The sequence below is a fragment of the Trichechus manatus genome, unplaced genomic scaffold (genome assembly GCF_000243295.1).
Source record: "Trichechus manatus latirostris isolate Lorelei unplaced genomic scaffold, TriManLat1.0 scaffold00108, whole genome shotgun sequence".
Classification (NCBI taxonomy): Eukaryota; Metazoa; Chordata; class Mammalia; order Sirenia; family Trichechidae; genus Trichechus; species Trichechus manatus.
Window position 1 is genome coordinate 2,328,902 of NW_004444044.1, and position 19,200 is coordinate 2,348,101.

The 19,200-nt window shown below is 36.5% G+C and overlaps 1 protein-coding gene across 1 annotated transcript in view; it reads left to right on the plus strand.

Annotated features, from left to right (window-relative positions):
- The window catches only part of ADAMTS3 (ADAM metallopeptidase with thrombospondin type 1 motif 3), a 365,634-nt gene that overhangs the window by 249,740 nt on the left and 96,694 nt on the right, over window positions 1-19,200 (plus strand). The window contains exon 5 of the mRNA XM_004383320.1: window positions 10,669-10,868. Coding sequence (XP_004383377.1) covers window positions 10,669-10,868 — 200 coding nt within the window. The remainder of the gene's footprint in view (window positions 1-10,668; window positions 10,869-19,200) is intronic.

A 19,200-nucleotide genomic window follows, 5' to 3' on the forward strand; every position in this document is an offset into this window, starting at 1 on the left:
TTGTTTTCTTTATGTTGAGATGTAATCCATACTGAAGGCTGTAGTCTTTGATCTTCATCAGTAAGTGCTTCAAGTCCTCTTCACTTTCAGCAAGCAAGTTTGTGTCATCTCCACATCGCAGGTTGTTAATGAGTCTTCCTCCAATCTTGATGCCGTGTTCTTCTTTGTATAGTTCAGCTTCTTGGATTATTTGCTCAGCATACAGATTGAATTAATATGGTAAAAGGATACAACCCTGACACACACGTTTCCTGAGTTTAAACCACACAGTATCCTCTTGGTCTACGTACAGGTTCTGCATGGTCACAATTAAGTGTTCTGGAATATCCATTCCTTGCAATGTTATCCATAATTTTTTTTATGATCCACACAGTCAAATGCCTTTGCATAGTCAATAAAACACAGGTAAACAACTTTCTGGTATTGTCTACTTTCAGCCAAGATCCATCTACCATCAGCAATGATCCCTTGTTCCACATCCTCTTCTGATTCCAGCTTTAATTTCTGACAGTTCCATATCGATGTACCACTGCATCCCTTTTTTAATTATCTTCAGCAAAATTTTACTTGCTTGTGATATTAATGATACTGTCAATAATTGCCTCATTCTCTTGGATCGCCTTGCTTTGGAATGGACACAAATATGTGTTTCTTCCAGTCAGTTGGACCGCTAGCTGTCTTCCATATGTCTTGGCATAGACTAGTGAGCACTTTCAGCACTGCGTCAGTTTGTTGAAACATCTCAGTCGATATTCTGTCAATTCATGGAATCTTGTTTTTCACCAGTGCCTTCAGTGCAGCTTGGATTTCTTCCTTCAGTACCATTGGTTCTTGATCATGTGCTACCTCCAGAAATGGTTGAATGTCGACCAATTCTTTTGATACAATGACTCTGTGTATTCCTTCCATCTTCTTTTGATACTTCCTGTGTCGTTCAATATTTTGCCCATAGAATCCTTCAGTATTGTAACTTGAGGCTTGAATTTTCGCTTCAGTTCTTTCAGCTTGAGAAATACCAAGCGTGTTCTTTCATTTTTTTTTTTCCCCCCTAATTCCAGGTCTTTCATTATAGTACTTTACTTTGTCTTCTTGAGCTGCCCTTTGAAATCTTCTGTTCTGCTCTTTTACTTCATCATTTCTTCCTTTTGCTTTAGCTACTCTACAATCAGGAGCAACTTTCAGAGTCTCTTCTGACATCTGTTTTGATCTTTTCTTTCTTTCCTGTCTTTTTAATGACCTTTTGTTTTCTTCATGTATGTTGTCCTCAATGTCATTACACAACTCATCTGGTCTTTGCTTATTAGTGTTCAGTGCATCAAATCTATTCTTAAGATGATCTCTAAATTCAGGTGGGATGTAGTCAAGGTTGTACTTTGACTCTTATGGTCTTGTTTTAATTTTTCAGAATTCTTGTTCTGACTGATGACATTGAGCTTCTCCATCATCTCTTTCTACGGATGTAGCCAATTTGATTCCTGTATATTCCATCTGGTGAGGTTTATAGTCACCATTTATGTTATTGAAAAAAGGCATTTCTAACGAATAGGTTGTTGGTCTTGCTAAATTCTATCTTGTGATCTCCAGCATTGTTTCTATCACCAAGGCCATCTTATGAATACTAAAAAATATATTGATAGGTTGTCTTAGAGAGACAGTTATGTGGAAATGTAATCTAGAAGCCAGATTGTAAGTAATTTCTGAGGTATGCAGGAGGTATTAGGCAAAGACTCCAAGAGTGATGAATCACAGAAGTGGCATCTAGAGGTAGGAGGGATCTTACAAGTTATTGAATAGCCCTAGCCTCTTATTACATGGACGTGGATTTGAGGCCCAGTTTTGTTAAATGCCTTTCCATATGTATCTCATGGCTCAGTTCCAGGAAGTTGGAACCGCTCTAGCTATTTTAAGCATGAAAGGATTTAATATAAAGAATTAAGTGCATATTAAATTTTTGGAATGACTAGAGGAGTAACCTCTAGTCTTGGTTTCCAGGAATATTTCCCAGAACAATAAAGCAGATTGGCCCATCTGGGCATATGCTACTTGTGCTAAATGCAGGAAGGGGGGAAGTCACATGGGACCACTAGGCCTGTTGACTCCAAGGAATTTGCCACTGAAGATGTTATCCAAGGAAAAAGAAACCTCCACTACTGCTACTACACTTTCCTGTCAGCATCCACATAGCTAGTGACAAGACATAGGACCCTGCTACAGAAAATTCTAGTCTCCACAGTATCTCTAAAATCACATTTCCCACTTCTGAATTCCAAATCTCACTTATGTACATCTAATTGATTTAACCAAATTCTCATCTGGAATCCTAACTGCAAGCACATTTGAGGAATGTAGCTTCAGCTTCTGCAGAAGTACACCCTACAAGAAGGTTGACATGGATGTTGACTGACAAATAACCATATTTACCACTGCCATTTTCACCACTAGTAAAAACATCACTACAACAAGAACAGGTACCTCCTACTATTTCAGTTTATTTGTTATCATCGAAGACAAGTGCATAAAAGAAAATTACATAGGTTCAGCCTTTCCTTCTAAAATTATGTTCTGAGACTGAGAGACCTATAAATAGTGTGAACCCATAGTTTATTATTCAAATTGGGACACATTTGAGAGTGTAAGAAGACCTTATGCCAGGATAACACATGACAGAACTTTCCCTTGGAAACCAGTCCATAGCTTGTCTATAAAATATTTAAGATTCTTCATGAATCTCGCTTCAGTATCCCTTAAAAACCACATTTCTCAACAGAAATCTTCACTTACTTTTTGCTCCATCCTAGCTGAAGTTCTGCTTCCTCAATCCGTCAATACTTTTCAGATCATCTCCAAATACACTCATTGTCTGGAATGGTTATTCTATTTCTCCACTTGTCTAACTTCTGGGAATTTGTGAATATCCAGCTCAGATGTCACCTCCTTTGCTAAAACATTCTCAGATTCTTCCAGGCAGAGTAAACTGGTTCTTCCTTAGTTACATGTTTTTTTTTGATGTATCTATCTACATATCCTCCCCCACTGGGCTGTGTGAACTCCTCCATGACAGGCACTGGGATTATTCACCTTTTATTCCTAGAAGCTAATTCAAGCTCTGTGCTGGAAAGGTGCTCAAGAAATGTTTGGTAATGGATGGAAGATGGGCAGATGGAAGGATAAACAGATTGAAAATGGATGGATGGAAGGAAGGAGGGTAGGAAGGGAGGAGGGAAAGAAGAAATGGAGGAGAGAGGGAGGAAAAAAAGGAAAAAGGGGGAAAGGAAAAGGAAGGAGGGAGAGAGGGAGGGTAGGAGGTTATGAACGCTTTCTAGTAACTCTAACATTTCATTTGTGATGATTCTCCTTGTATTACAGATCTTTAATTTAGAAATCTATTAAATCTTTAAAACTACTAAATGAATTGAGATGTGAAATCACATACACACTTAGAAATAGACTTGCTCCTTGTGGTCTAAATTTCCTTTCTGATATTTCAAGCAAATATCAGTATTTATTGTATTTTATGACCGTCACCAGTAAAATACCTCCATATTAACCTATCAAATACGTCATGCTTTAAATTTGAGTCAAACACATCAATTTTTCAGTTTCTTACACTAAAAGTGCAAAAAGAATCTAAAATATATAAACATGAATTTAGATATAATCCCAGTGTATCATGAATTAGCATTATTTGACTTTCCTTAATTTATCTCAAGATAAGTCCTTTTTTTGGGAGCAGTTTCATACTATTTGTTGTTGCTTTTATTGTTGTTTTAGGAAATGACCCACAATGAACCCTGATTTATAGAATTTATTTCTTGTCGTCATCTCTGTAACATGAATCCCTGAAGTTTATTACCAAATTTCTGTCCTCTAAATTTGATTTTTAAGTATCTAATTTGTAATTCTCTATAAATTAGTGTAAAACATTTTCAGTGACTATTTCAAACACTGCAGTCTTTGGAGTGTAAGGTGATACCTAGTTTGCTAAGGTTTTAATTTTTTGAACTACTTCCATGTTTTATGTTTGTGTAAATTTTTTGATCTACTTCCATGTTTTATGTTTGTGCTAAGTAACTAGCTACTTTTTTTTTTTTTTTGGCTACTCGTGAAGTTAGTTTCTTTCTTTAAACACATTTACAGTGACTTTGCCTCAGCCAGCTTCTTCTTTTTTTTTTTTTAAATGCCTACTCACTCAGTACTGAGTCAGTCTATGTAAATTATTTGTGTGTGTGTGTGTGTTTTATTTTTATTTATGTATTTATTGTGCTTTAGATGAAGGTTTACAGAGCAAATTACTTTCTCATTAAACAGTTAATACATATATTGTTTTGTGACATTGGTTGCCAACCCCATGACATGTCAACACTCTCCCCTTATTGACCTCGGGTTCCTCATTACCAGCTTTCCTGTCCCCTCCTGCCTACTTGTCCTTGCCCCTGGGCTCGTGTGCCCATTTATTTTTGTTTTGTTTTATAGGCTTGTCTAATCTTTGGCTGAAGGGTAAACCTCAGGAGTGACTTCAGTACTGAGCTAAAAGGGTATCTGTGGGCCATACTCTCAGGATTTCTCCAGTCTCTGTCAGATCACTAAAGTCTAGTCTTCTTTTGTGAGTTAGAATTTTGTTCGACATTTTTCTCCAGCTCTGTCTGGGACCTTCTATTGTGATTCCTGTTAAAGCAGTCAGTGGTGGTAACTGGGCACCATCTAGTTGTGCTAGATTCAGTCTTCAGCCTGCTTCTTTTGATGAGCAAAGTAGTTTACATTCTTTTATGAGAAAGCTGAAAGATGATTATAATTTTTTTTGAGATTTAATAAATGCTGCTCAACCTTAAATTGTTCTCCTTTCCAGAAGATTTGTTTCAAGGACATAGTCAAAGAAACTTTATATGACACATAAAAATGTGATTTTTTTTTTTATTAAATGGACACTGTCAGGGTTTTTACACCAAACATTTCACCTACCACCTGACTGTTATGAATCCAAGTAAATGTGTATAGAAAGTCATTTGGGAAAAGCTGAATGGCTGTTTAAAATCTGAGTCCCCTTTAGTATTCAGAGTAACATGCCTGTAAACCCAAGCTTCTAAACTGCCATATGACCTTAGCAAAACCAACTAAGTGAACTTTTGTTTCTGGCAAAATGGAGTAACAGGCTTGATTTACTCTCCTGCTATAAACAACCAGAAACAAACAAAATATAGGAAATAAATGTTTGCAAAACACTGGATATCAGGCAATAATGGGTAGTGATCCCTGAGAGACAAGAAACAATATGTGAGCCTCAGGATTACCACAGTTTACTGCCTTGAGGGTTTACAGTCTGAGTTTCAGGGAAGGAGAAGTCAGGCTGAACTTGGCAAACTCCCAGTGTTGAGAAGCCAGAGCTACATTTTGGGAAGTGAATTCTGAAGATAAGTAGAGGTTCCACCTTCGTTTTCAGTTGAGTGCTGATCAGCAGATACATGTGAGGATACAGTGTAGCTAGGGAAAGACACCTCAAAGGGTTAGAAGTAACAATACCCTGCACTTACATTGGGCTAAAAATAGTACTTGTTCCCACCAGCCAGACTGGGAAAAATCATTCAGGCAGCATTGGAAACAGTACACAGAGGGGTCTTGTCTCAGTAGTGGTGAATAATTAGCTTTAGACTGAGCAGTGCTCCAATCTTGCCTAATAAATCTTGAAAACAAGACCCTAAAGGAACACAGTGTTTTCAAATAACTTAAGTGCATCCAGAAAAAAGGTAAAGAATATTTATAGGAATACAAACATATCCAGCACCTAACAAGTTGAAATTCACAATGTCAGACATCTAATAAAAAATTACCAAGCATTTAAAGAACCAGGAAAATGTCACCCATAGTGATGAGAGCCCTGGTGGCACAGTGGTTAAGAGCTACAGCTGCGAACCAAAAGGTCAGCAGTTTGAATCCACCAGCCACTCCTTGGAAACCCTATGGGGCAGTTCTTCTGTGTCCTGTGACCCCTCATAGGGTCACTATGAGTTGGAATCGACTCAACAGCAACAAGCAGTGACGAGAAAAATCAGTTGAAACTGGCCAGAACTGACATAAATGTTAGAAATAGCAGGCAAAAAACATTAAAACTATACTGCGCACGTTCAGAAAGTTAGAGACGTGGAATATATAAAAAGACCTCCCCCCCTCCCCCCCCTTTTTCTTTTTGCTTCTGTATGATTGAGGCTATCTGGGAGAATGTGTTTTAGGCATGTATTTATATGGGTAAAATGTAAATACAACAATATTTCTTTACTCTGGCATATTTTATTCCTTGGGCTAAGAACAGTTTTAGAAACTCAACCTCTTTAATGAAAACTCATCTTATGAATGGTTCAGTAATATCATTTCAGTGCAAAAAAAAAAAAGCCATGTTATCAAATATAACTTGAATAATATTTGTACATTAGGAATTACACTAGCTCATTAATAGTATTTGATAGCAAATATTGTTCTAGCATCTTTCCCAAAATTATATAGATGATCATGGAAAAGGGAGAACTAGAGCCAAATACCTATGCATATGTTTCTTATGCAGTGTAACAAACCACCACAAACCTCGTGACTTAAAACAACACCCATTAACTCACAGTTCTGTAGGTTAGAAGTCCAAGGTAACTGGACTGGGTTCCATGCTTAGGGTATCACAAGACCAAAATCAAGGTGCCAGCTAGACTGGACTCCTATCTGGAGCTCTAGGAAAGGATCCACATCCAGACTCATTCAGGTTGTTGGTAGAATTCAATTCCTTGTGGTTGTAGGTCTGAGGTCCTCATTTCCTTGCTGTATGTTGGCCACGGTTCAGTCTTAACAACTAGAGTTCTCTCTTTGGTCCTTGCACAGACCCCCTACATCTTCCAGCAATGGTGGTCCTTTTTGTAGTCCACATCTCTCTAACTTAACCTTTCTGACAGCAGCCAGAGAAAGGTTTCTGCTTTTACCGGCTCTGGAGATTAGATCAGGTCTGCCCAGATAATTTTGTTGTTACTGAGTGCTGTTGAGTCAATTTCTACTCATAGCAACCCCATGTGACAGGTAGAAATGCCCCATAGGATTTTCTAGGCTGTAATCTTTATGGGAGCAAATCACCAGGTCTTTCTCCTGCAGTGCCGCTGGGTAGGTTCGATCTGCCAACCTTTTGGTTAGCAGCCGAGTGCTTTAACCATTGTGACACCAGGGTTCCTTAAATATGAATATATGTACAAAAGAAAGAAATTGTAAATACAACTTTGATATTGATGTGGCTCACTCCATCACTTCATCCAGATCTCTGCCTTCTTTGAACACTTTATTTAAAATTGTGCCTACTTCATCTTGTCCATTTTACTCCCCTCATTCTGTTTTATTATTCTTACCCTGCTCCATAATTCTTATCACTACTTCTGCTGCAATTCCATGTCTGCCTTGTCCACTGCTGTATTCCCATGCTTAGAATACCAGGTATAGTACCCATGTTCTATAAATATTTATCTGAAAGGATAAATGTCAAATTTAATACTAATGGATTGGCTATAAAAACTTGTTTACATTTGTATTGATCATTCCGTGTGCTTTGGAGAAAAAAATTAGTATGCTCAAGTAGTGTTTCTGGAAAAGTTTGAGGTGAACCGATCTTTTATCCTTGATAAAGTAGCATATTGGAGGCAACTTGATGTGATGGAAAGAACATGAGCTTTGAAATTGGTAATCCTATAAATGAAATCCTATCTCCAGTTGAACTTCTTTAGAAAACCTCAACATCTAGCAGTCTTAGATTGCTAGAACGTAATCTAGTAAACTGAGTATGGTGATACTCCCTTCCACTCTTCTACTAAGTCCTCATTTTAGTGTTCATGTAGAGCCTGACTACAGAAGCAATAAATATGAGAAGACATAGCTTACTTAGAAAAGAGAACACAAAATGCTAATTGAAACTTGGCAACAGATACTGGTGATGGTTACACAACATGATTAATGTAATTGGTGTCATTGAATTAATTATAGAAGTAAAAAATGTTGAACTGGAAAATGTTGTGTTATATATATTTCTTACAACCATAAAAAATGCCATTAAATATATGGATGTGAAAATCTGAAATTCTGCTATCTTCCAAAATTAACTTCATGATTTTAGTTGAAAAAGAACAACAGAAGAAATAAACCAGAGAACAGATCACTAGTAAAAAAAAAAAATCCTTTATTTAAAATACAATTGGGGAATACAATAATGGATTTGGGAGATAAGGTAGAATTTATAGTCCCTTTCAAAAAAATCAGATGGACTAGGAATAATTTTACTAGAGAAGATTATGGGAAGGAAAATGAGAACAAATGATGACTGAGGCTCAGAGATGTTAAGTATCTCAAGTAAATTCACTGTGCTATTCTGTGACATTCCTAGGATTTGAAGTTGGGTATGTCTGATTCCAGAGTCCATGCTACTAAACACTTGGCTATTACATGATAAAGTAGGCATACTGAGAAAAATTCATTATGACAGAGGATATTTTGTAGCCTCAAAACTGAGTATATTTATTCTGATGCGCATAGTTAAAAGTGCCAAAAGTGATGCCCTTGTCTTTCTTGGAATGTTTGAAATTGTTCACTTTAGGAATCAAGGAAAAGAAAATTGTACAGAACAGGGGGAAATAGGAACAGAAATATTCTTGATTTAACAAAGGCAGTGGTTGAAAGAAAAAGTATTTTTCCTCCATCCCAGGTTTCTCATGCAACAACAACAATAAAAAAAAGAAATTCTCTTTTCTTACCAGAAAACCACCTATTTAAGAAGGGATACAAAGGCTAAACCAAAGGTGTGCTGCTAGACTGAGCAGAATGAACTGTCTTTCTGAAATGAGTATTCGGCTTCTTGATTCATGCATCAGATTTAATGATATGATGACATTGCTAGAATATTTCCATTGGATGTTGTCTCTGACAGTTCTGCCAAAAAGAGCCATTTTTAGAACTGGAAGCTCATGTATGAATTTCCTATTTTTACGCTAGCTATCACAACCTTTCACCTTCTCAAGTGTGTGAAGAGACTTGAGGTTAAGTAGTAAAGCTGTTTGCAGGTGTAATCTCTTGCCCTTAGCCATGGTTTACAGCTTTTCAAAAGAACTTTTGAGGAAAGCTTTCTATTTGACGTGGATAGTGGAGAGAGTTGTTTATGTATTGTGGAACCAATATGACTTCCCAGTGATGAGAAAATTCCTAATTAATGAGTTAGCAGTTGGGTTTGGGTCAAAGTAAATTACGGTCTAGCTTTCAACCGTGAGTAGTCATTTTCAGAGCGTATGGCTGTACTTGTAGAGGTGGATGTTGGTGTTTCTATATTTTTTAGGTGGAAAAGGTGTGAGTGGGATCTGTACTTCCACTGCTTCTAATTCTATGTGGCTAGGGCTTGGTCATCAAACTTCCTGTTCAAGGGACAATTTTACTAAAATCACAAAGGTGTAAAGAAAAATGCCTATTCATTAATATCAGAGACTGATTCAGATGCCTTATGGGTCCCAGTGCAGCATTAAATAAACCTCCACATAAAGCATGAGTCAGAATGGGTTCTGTCAAACTTGTTTTTAGATACGTGGTTGTTTTAGACATCAAGGTGGTTTAGAAAATGAAATCCTTTCCAGGTTTTATGTATTTGAAAAGGAAATGAATATGCTTTCCATTTTTATACCAGCAGTTTTGAATAATAAACTACTTTAATATCCAAGTGATAGATTTTAGTTTTTAATTCACTAAAACCTTTTCTTCACCAAAAATGTAGTAATCTTAAGAGAGATAATCTAGGTCATTAGAACCTGAGAATGTCTTTCTCTGTATAGATACAGGTGTATATCAGAAAAGTCTATTTGAAAAGTAAAAAATTTAAACTCTTTGAACTACATAAAATAAAAAAAAAATGTTTACACATTTATTTTTCCTCAGATAAAAGTAATTCTCAGACTGAGTTCTTACTTTGGTGTCTCACAAATTCAGATATATAGCAATTCAAATGAATCATAATCCAGATGATGGTTGGTACAAACATGGAGATGTGTAGTGTTAAATATTTTTCATATCTTCTTCCTTAACAGCATTCCACTAGAAACCTGTATGCAGAAGAAATTAAGTAAGATATGGTGACACATAATCATACCATTAGATGCTGTTGTGTTGCCATGCCGTAATTTGATTTTTAAATTAAGGCTACTGAAAAGAGGAGTGGTTTCAATTTATGTGACAGAAATTCTATATTCTGTGATTGTGGTAACTTGAATTAACCACTGTAAACTTATGGTTGTATGATTTTTATTCATAATATCCATTTATTTAATAACTACCTAGCCAGCAAGTGCTCTGTACCCCCACTACCTTTGCTCTGCCCTAGAGATAAACAACTAGGAAGAAGACTAAACCACTCTTGCCCTCAGGGAGCATTCAGTTTGGCATGGTGGCTCTGCTCTTTGTACAGTGATATTATTTTACCCTTAGTGTTCCATGTTGAACTTAAGCAAAATCCATCTGATCATATACGTATTCACATCATCTGAGGAACACACTGAAAAGCAGCATGTCAGTGACTATGGGTTATAATGATAAGCACCCCAAAGGACTTTTTTTAAAGAAAGTTATTAGAAGGCCCACTGGGGAAATTTAAATGCCTGGGTCCCTTTTGTGTTTTAATAGAGTCGGATCTGGAAGGCCTTGATGATCTAGGTACTGTTTACAGCAACATTGAACAGCAGCTGAATGAGACGATGAGGCGCCGCAGACACGCGGGAGAAAACGATTACAACATCGAGGTGCTACTGGGCGTGGATGACTCTGTGGTCCGTTTCCATGGCAAAGAGCATGTCCAAAACTACCTCCTCACCCTGATGAACATTGTGAGTAGTCACTCCTTTTTGAGGCTTCTCTCTCTTATTTCATCTCTCTTGCTTTTGCTGGTATCTTTTGGAAACCTATGTAAAACTTTCCATTTCTGTGTGCCACATCCAACATGTGTAAATAACTGCATTAAACTGGAATATTGGTCTACATATTTAAAATATAAGAATGCAATAATAAAGTGTGAAGCAAACGTTTTCTTGGGTTGATCAGCTAGTTTTCCATTCTCACCAAGGGGAAATCATGAGTTTCAATATACACAATGGGAATGGAACTTAGTGAATTATGATTTTCCTTTTATTACTGAGTAAGAAAAACTCTCAGGACTTTATCCATCTGCCTTGCTGTGGACTGTGGAGGATGATAAAAGTTCTTTCTAGCATCATTCTGCATCCCCAGAGGATGAAGTGTAATTTATGGATGATAACTGTGGATACTAATTGTTAGAGATTCTCGACAAGTGTGATAGTTTTCGACATCTTAAGGCTGAAGGTGATGTATCTACAAAGCACATTCAACTAGCACACTGCCGCACAGCACTCACCAAAGGGCTTTTTAAATTTCTGCTTTTTTCCGCCTTTATGAACCTTAATCAAATTCAAAAGAAATTTAGCAAACATCCTCAAACTGGTATTCTTTTTATTTTATTTTTTTTTTTCCTTTTGTGTGTTACCCAGAGAGCAATTGAGGACAATTAATACTATATAAACCACACACTTTTAAAAGTAATTAAGAAAGTGGTGCACACTCTATTTTTATAGATTTTAACTCATACCATTGTAAAATACAGATGCTATTGATCTAGCATCTCTATTGACTAAGTCTATTCTCTCTCTCTCTTCAGCACTCTCTATCTCTGTCTCTATCTCACTTTTTAGGCTTTTGATTTTTAACTTTATTTTTTGAGCATCTATGTTGTTTACCTTCTCCCTTTCCATGCTTAAGGTAAGACTTCAAACAATTATACTTGGGAAGAAAAATTCTTAACTTCATGAATCACAATTCTATTTATGATATTATTTAAGCCTGTATGCTAGCTTAAACATATTTTTGTTCATTGAAGTGTCAGTTTATAAACTTACAGATATATCATGTCTCTGTGAAATGGAAAATGAATATATAAATTCAAACATATTTTTATTTGTTCATTGACATTAATTCCTTTTATGAAGACCAAACATCATACAGAAAGCAAATCACTAGCCTTTAAAATAGATGTGTATAGAGGATCATCATTTGTGAATTATATAAATGTTTTCTAATACTTGCCTATTAACTTTTCGTATGACTTGCTGGTTGTGTAATCTTAGCCTCTCTGTGCCTGCCTCAGTTTCCTTACCTGTATAATGAGAAAAAAACATAGGGCCTAACCTATTAGGGATGTTGAGAGGATTAAGTGAGTAAATACAGATGTTTTATGTACATTTATAAATATACAATCATGTTTTATTTCTGCCTGTCAAATTGTACTTCCTAGATTATCTAAAATTTAAAAATTCCGGTGGAGATGCTAGTCCCACTCCAATGTTTCGTTATATCTCTGGGCTGCTTTCTCCTGTCACTAGGGAGGCAATCAGTCAGTATAGACATATTAGGCCCCTCTAGGGTCGCTATGAGTAGGAATTGATTCAGTGGCAATAGGTTTTTGGTTTTTTTAATTGTTGCTCAGAGCCTTGGTGGCACAGTGGTTCAGAGCTCGGCTGCTAACCAAAAGGTCGGCAGCTTGAATCTGCCAACCACTCCTTGGAAACCCTATGGGACAGTTCTACTCTGTCCTATAGGGTTGCTATAAGTCTAAATTGACTTGATGGCAATGGGAATTGGTGCTGCGAACTACCCAAGACTCTTGCAGTAATGCAGCAGTGGTTTGGTATGTTCCTTGGCCTCATACCAAAACCAAAACCAAAACCAAACCTGTTGCTGTCGAGATGATTCTGACTGGTAGGACTCTATAGGTCAGACTAGAACTGCCCCATAGGGTTTCCAAGGAGCAACTGGTGGATACAAACTGCCGACCTTTTGATTAGCAGCTGAACGCTAGAACTTATGATTTAGTTGGGAAGAAAAGATAAATACATGGGAAATAAATAAGCTTGCTGAGCAAAAAAAGACATGCTGTTATTAACAATTATATTATACTCACTATATTATAAATACTCTAGTACTTAAGGGAGATATCAAAATAGTCACTCAAGTCTCAAAGTGACAAGAGTATTAAGTTGGGACTTAGGAGGCTGAGACTTTAATTCCAGCTCTATCACTCATTGGCTCTGTGACCTTAGATAGATCATTTTTCCTCCCAGAACTTAGTTTCCAAGTTTATAAAATTGAAGGGCTCAACAAGATGTTCATTAATTATGGAAATTATCAGGAAGCTGAGAGTTGAATGGAGCCTTTAAAGATTTGCTTCTCTGTTTTTTGTTTTTTTTTACTTGTTTTTGTTTTTTGATGGACACATGAATACGTAAAGGATTTCTAGGTAGAATCTATTAACAAGAAAATAAAAATGGCTACAGTATATTCACCAGGTAGTAAGTCTAGTTTGGAGGGTGTGCATTTTTAGATTTTGTAAGTCAAAAGAACTTTTGTTTTAAGCCCATCACAAATGATAGATAATAGACTGCAACTCTGTATCAAATACCAGAAATTATTCTAAAGTTATTGGAGCATCAGAGAAATAGAGCTGTAGGAGAGAAAATAATTTTTATAATTTAATAAGTTGATTGCATCTGAAGTAATTAATGTAGGGGTTTGGAGGGCACTAATAACAATACTCTCCTTCCCTTTCCAAGTTCACAACCAACTGAAAGATAGACTTTGATCAGACAGATGGAAAATAAATTTGTTATTGATGAGCGCTAAATTGTACATGACTTAAATGTATAGCCATGAAGAGTTTCCTTATTCTAAATCAGTGGTTCTCAACTGAGGGCAATTTGTTCCCACCATACCTCTCCAACGGCATTCAGCAATGCCTGAGACATTTTTAGTTGCCACAACTGGGAAAGGGGTGCTACTAGCACTAGTGGGAGCAAAGCCAGAGATGTTGCTAAACATCCTACAACATACAGGCCAACCTTACACAACAAAGAATTGTGAATTATCCATCCGAAAATGTCAGTAGTACCAAGATTGAGAAACCTTTTTCTAAATTAGATAGTCTTTCTCTCAACCCCATCCCTCTCCAGCTAGGTAATTGCAAGGTTTCCCTATAGGAGCAGGAAGACAGCCTTAAGCATGGCAGACAGAAGACAGAATCCCTTCATCTCTATACCACCTCGTTTCTGCTAATGTCGACTAGAAGATCCAAAACTCTGAACTGAACATGCCCCTCAAATTAATCAGATAAGAGGGAAAGGAAGGAAGAAAAGCCAGCATTAATAGTCTAATGAAACTGCCTCATGGAACTTTGAGGCCAGGAAAATTGAAGTTTTCTTCTAAAAACAAAAAATAAACACAATGTACAAATGATTATTATCTCTTAAATTGTCATGTTTTATAACTTTCCATAGTTATCTAAAATCATGGTTCACCAAACTTTGAGGTCTGCACAGATATAGAGGTGTCACATGTCGGGTATTTTGAGATAGAAACTATTAAAGAGAATTGATAGCAGAAAAAATAAAAATCTTATCAATTTGCATTGATTTTGGGGAAAAGTGTCACAATGTCTAAGAGCACAGTGTCCTTTTGTCTCATTTGGCACCTTTGCCTTAGTTGATTAGTCAACAAATAGATTCTTCTTTTAGCTTACTGGGTTGTCAGTTTAGTTTTCTTATCAGCACCCAGAAGATATTTACTGTACAATTCTCAAATAAAGGAAGTACTGGCAGGTCCAAATGATTTGCTTCATGGTTTCTTTAAACTGAGGTACTTTTTAAAGGGAGGCTTGTATTTCTTATTTCATACTTTCTTACTTTGAAGAGGGTTCTTAAATTATTAAAAGTTAAGTGTCTGATTAACAAATGAACAAATAATGCAGGGCTAGGATATGAACAATCTTGGGAGACAGAAGTTTTGGACTGAGAACAAGAGGAAATGAATGATAAATGAAGGCTTTTAGTCAGCTTAATAATATAATGAAAGCAATGTTTAACAAGTAAATTAACAATGATTACGTATCATAATTTTCTCGTCTGTATAGCAAGATAGGAATTACTATTGCCATTTTTCTAGAGGAAACAGGCTTTAAAAAGTAAATTAATAAATTTTAAAAAATTTTTAAAAAATTTAAAAAAATCTACAGTTTGTAAAAGAGTTTCAAATACTCATAGTGTAGTGATAGCAATCACTAAAAAAGACAGTGATATTGGGCAGGAAAACTGTCCAGTTTAGGAATTTCAAGTTACGTTTAATTTTAACTCAGATTAATCACAGTTCAAGTGTATCCAAGATAAACACTTAAATACATTATATTATATTTCAGGTATAATGTTAAATAGTTTTTATTTATCTGCCATTTTAAATTTGTCGCTGTTGTTATGTGTCGTCGAGTCAGTTCCAAGTCATATCGACCCTGCGTACCACAGAACAAAACACTGTCCCATCCTGTGCCACGCCCACAGTCTTTATGCTTCAGTCCATTGTTGCAGCCACAGTGTCAATCCATCTCATTGAGGGTCTTCCTCTTTTTCACTGACTCTCTACTTTACCAAGCATGATGTCCTTCTCTTCTCCAGGGACTGATCCCTCCTGACAACATGTCCAAAGTATGTTAAGACGTAATGTAAAACGTAGTCTTGCCATCCTTGCTTCTAAGGAGCATTCTGGTTGTACTTCTTCCAAGACAGATTTGTTCGTTCTTTTGGCAGTCCATGGTATATTCAGTATTCTTCGCCAACACCGCAATTCAAAGGCATCAGTTCTTCTTCAGTCTTCCTTGCTCATTGTCCAGCTTTCACACGCGTAAGATGGGATTGAAAACACCCTGGCTTGGGTCAGGCGCATCTTACTCTTCAAGGTGACATCTTTGCTTTTCAATACTTTAAAGAGGTCTTTTGCAGCAGATTTGCCCAATGAATGCGTCTTTTGATTTCTTGACTGCTGCTTCCATGGGTGTTGATTGTGGATCCAAGTAAAATGAAATCCTTGACAACTTCAGTATTTTCTCCGTTTATCATGCTGTTGCTTATTGGTCCAGTTGTGAGGATTTTTGTTTTCTCTATGTTGACGTGTAATCCATACTGAAGGCTGTGGTCTTTGATCTTCATCAAAAAAAAAAAAAAAATTTAAATTAGCCATGCTAATTGGCCACCTTTTTGGCACAAGTATGTTTAACCTATTTCAGGACCATATTGCCTAATGATATTGATGACTGTGCATATGAATGAGATAAAGCTCTGTAGGTGACTTGCCATGCAATTTTAGAAAGTTGGAAATAGGGAAGGCAGCTCCCTAAATTAGTACCTTTCTCTGCGGGCAAAAGCCAAGTGTTTAATTGGAAGAAGCCCCTTAGGTGATTTTGTTTTGACTCCCTAAAAGGGGAGGAATACCCTCTTCCCATTTCCCAGCTCCTTTGTGAATCAGTGAAGGAAAGAATAATCAGATGCCTTCTATCTCCTTTTATTTTTAACTCTATAAATCGTGTACATTTTCTGAGCTTCATTGGTAAGGAAGTAAGAATTAAAGATAACCAGATATAAGTATATTCTAAAACAACATGACTGTCTCCCATTTTTAGATACTTGATGAGCATTTTATGTTTCGAATAAGAATTATGTCATATATATTAAGCTTTTGTCAGGATCCTATAATCATATATCCTTGTTATTTTAAGAAATGTTTAATTTTACTGTTTTGTAACATGACTGACTTCTAGGAAAGTGGTTCTCAGCTGTAGGGCATGTCTCATTCTACAAATATTGATTAATTGCCTACTATATGCCAGGCCTGTTTTAGGCATAGGGAATATCCCAATAAGCACTGCAGAAAACTCTGCTCTCTTGGAGCTTGATGGAGGAGACAGGCAATAGTGAAATGAAGAAATAAGTGATTTTATGTAGTGATAACTTCTAAAAATAAAAATAAACAGAGAGTCAAGAAGGAGTTATTTTTCATAGGGAGATAGGAAAAGCATCTCTGAGATATCTGGGTAGAGGTATAGAAATTTTGTGAGGGAGAGAGCCAGGTAAAGAACTGGGGAAAGAGTGTTCCAGGATGATGGAACATAAATTGAAAAGGTACTGAGGCAAAAAAGAGCTACTGAATCAGAGGTAAAACAAGGTCTGAAGCAGAGCCTAAAAGATGCTGTTGTTTTAAACACAATGAGTGACTTGGATTGACATCCCTAGTTAAAAAGCACTAGCTGTTGTTGTTGTTGTTAGGTGCAGTTGAGCTGATTCTGATTCATGGCGACCCCGTGTGTTTCAGAGTAGCCCTACACTCCATAGTGTTTTCAATTGCTGATCTTTCAGAAGTAGATTGTCAGGCCTTTCTTCTGAAGCACGTGTAGGTAGATTCAAATTGCCAACCTTTAGGTTAGTAGCTGAGTCCTTAACCATTTGTGCCACTCAAGGACTCCTAGTAGGACAGTAAAGGAGAGAAATTGAGAGGAGACAATGGGAGTAAATTTTTGAAAATAAAAAAATAGAAAAGAAATATCTTACAGTAAAAAATATAATTGGACTACCTGGAAAACCTCCCCAAGAGTTTTTGTTTGTATCTTGAAATTCAAACACTGTTGGAACAAATATTATCACGTAAGCTACCATCAAGCTCAGCTTACTGAAGTCTGAGCATTCCGGGACAGTCAGAACTTTTTCTTGAACCAGATGTAGTTTTTTTGTTTTTGTTTTCTTTACATCTTTTTAACCTGTTAATTACTATCTACCAGGCTTTATTATGATTATAGTGTTTCATTTCTTTAGGGTATGTCTTAACTACTGCAGGAGAAAATACGGAGCTTGCTAAAAGGGAAACTAATACAGAGAAAAGGATAGATAACAGTTCTTATTCTTCATAATTTTCTCTTAATCAATGATGGAAAAGAATGGTTCCTGCTGTATTCTGACAGTAAGAGGAGAAATACTCTAAAGAGATTTAGGACATCTGTGACTTATAACGATTAAAGGCAAGGTGGAAGTTCACTTAATGATCAAAAACAAAAGATCAGATTTCAAAGGATAACACCATCACTTGAAGTTTGTTTAACTTTTAAAACTAAAGTCCTACAATGTAAGTGGGATTTATGAAGTTCCTTCTCAAGGAGCCAGTTTAGTGAAATTTGTTACAAAGATATCTCTGTTTTCCAATAATGCTTCACTTTTCAGGCATTTGCTCTTTTTGTTGATGTTCTTTTGATAAGGAGCCCTGGTGGTGTAGTGGTTAAGAGCTTGGCTGCAAACCAAAAGATCTGCAGTTCGTATCCACCAGCTGCTTCTTGGAAACTCTATGGGGGTTTGGTAGTTTGGTTTCTTTTGATAAGAGTTACCATTTACAAGTCCTAACAAAAAATCACTGTACATTAGAACTTAAGAAGAAAGCTTAGAAATGATCCTGTCTAATATTCTCTTTATGGGAGATACGGAGATTAAGGACCAAAGTTACTTACCTAGTGTCAAGTACCTAGTTAATTCAAGGCCAGACTAGTATTGTCTCTGGTTCCCATTTTGATTCCACTTGTCTTTAACATTTATGTTTAATAGTCATTAGTAAACAATTTTCAAAAATATATTTGAAGGAGAAGTTATGATGTGAACTGAAGAATATATGTGTTTAAGGCTTTGGATTGGCCACTGAAAGAAGTGGGAACTAATTTCCAATGTCATAGTGATTTACAGGAACAAGGAATTCATAGGATATCTCAATCACTGATGACCTTTATTCTTTTTCTTATTTGCTAACATGCTGCATAATTATCAACCCAATCCTCAAAAACTCAAATATTCTTATAATTTTTTTTTAAATTTTATTGGTGTACTTTAAGTGGAAGTTTACAGTTCAAGTTAGTCTCTAATTACAAAAATTTATGCATACATTGTTATGTGACCCCTATTACTCTCCCCATACTGTGACAGCACACTCCTCCTTTCCACCCCTGACTCCCCATGTCCGTTCAATCAGCTCCTAACCATCTCTGCCTTCCCATCTCACCTCCAGACAGAAGCTGCCTGTTTAGTCTCTTGTATCTGCTTGAGCTAAGGAGCACACTCTTCACGAGTATCATTTTATGTCCCATAGTCCAGTCTAATCTTTGTCTGAAGAGTTGGCCTCAGGAATGGTTTTAGTGCTGGGTTGACAGAAGGTCCAGGGGCCATGCTTTCTGGGATTCCTCCAGTCTCAGTCAGACCATTAAGTCTGGTCTTTCCATTAGAATTTGAGTTCTGCCCCCTA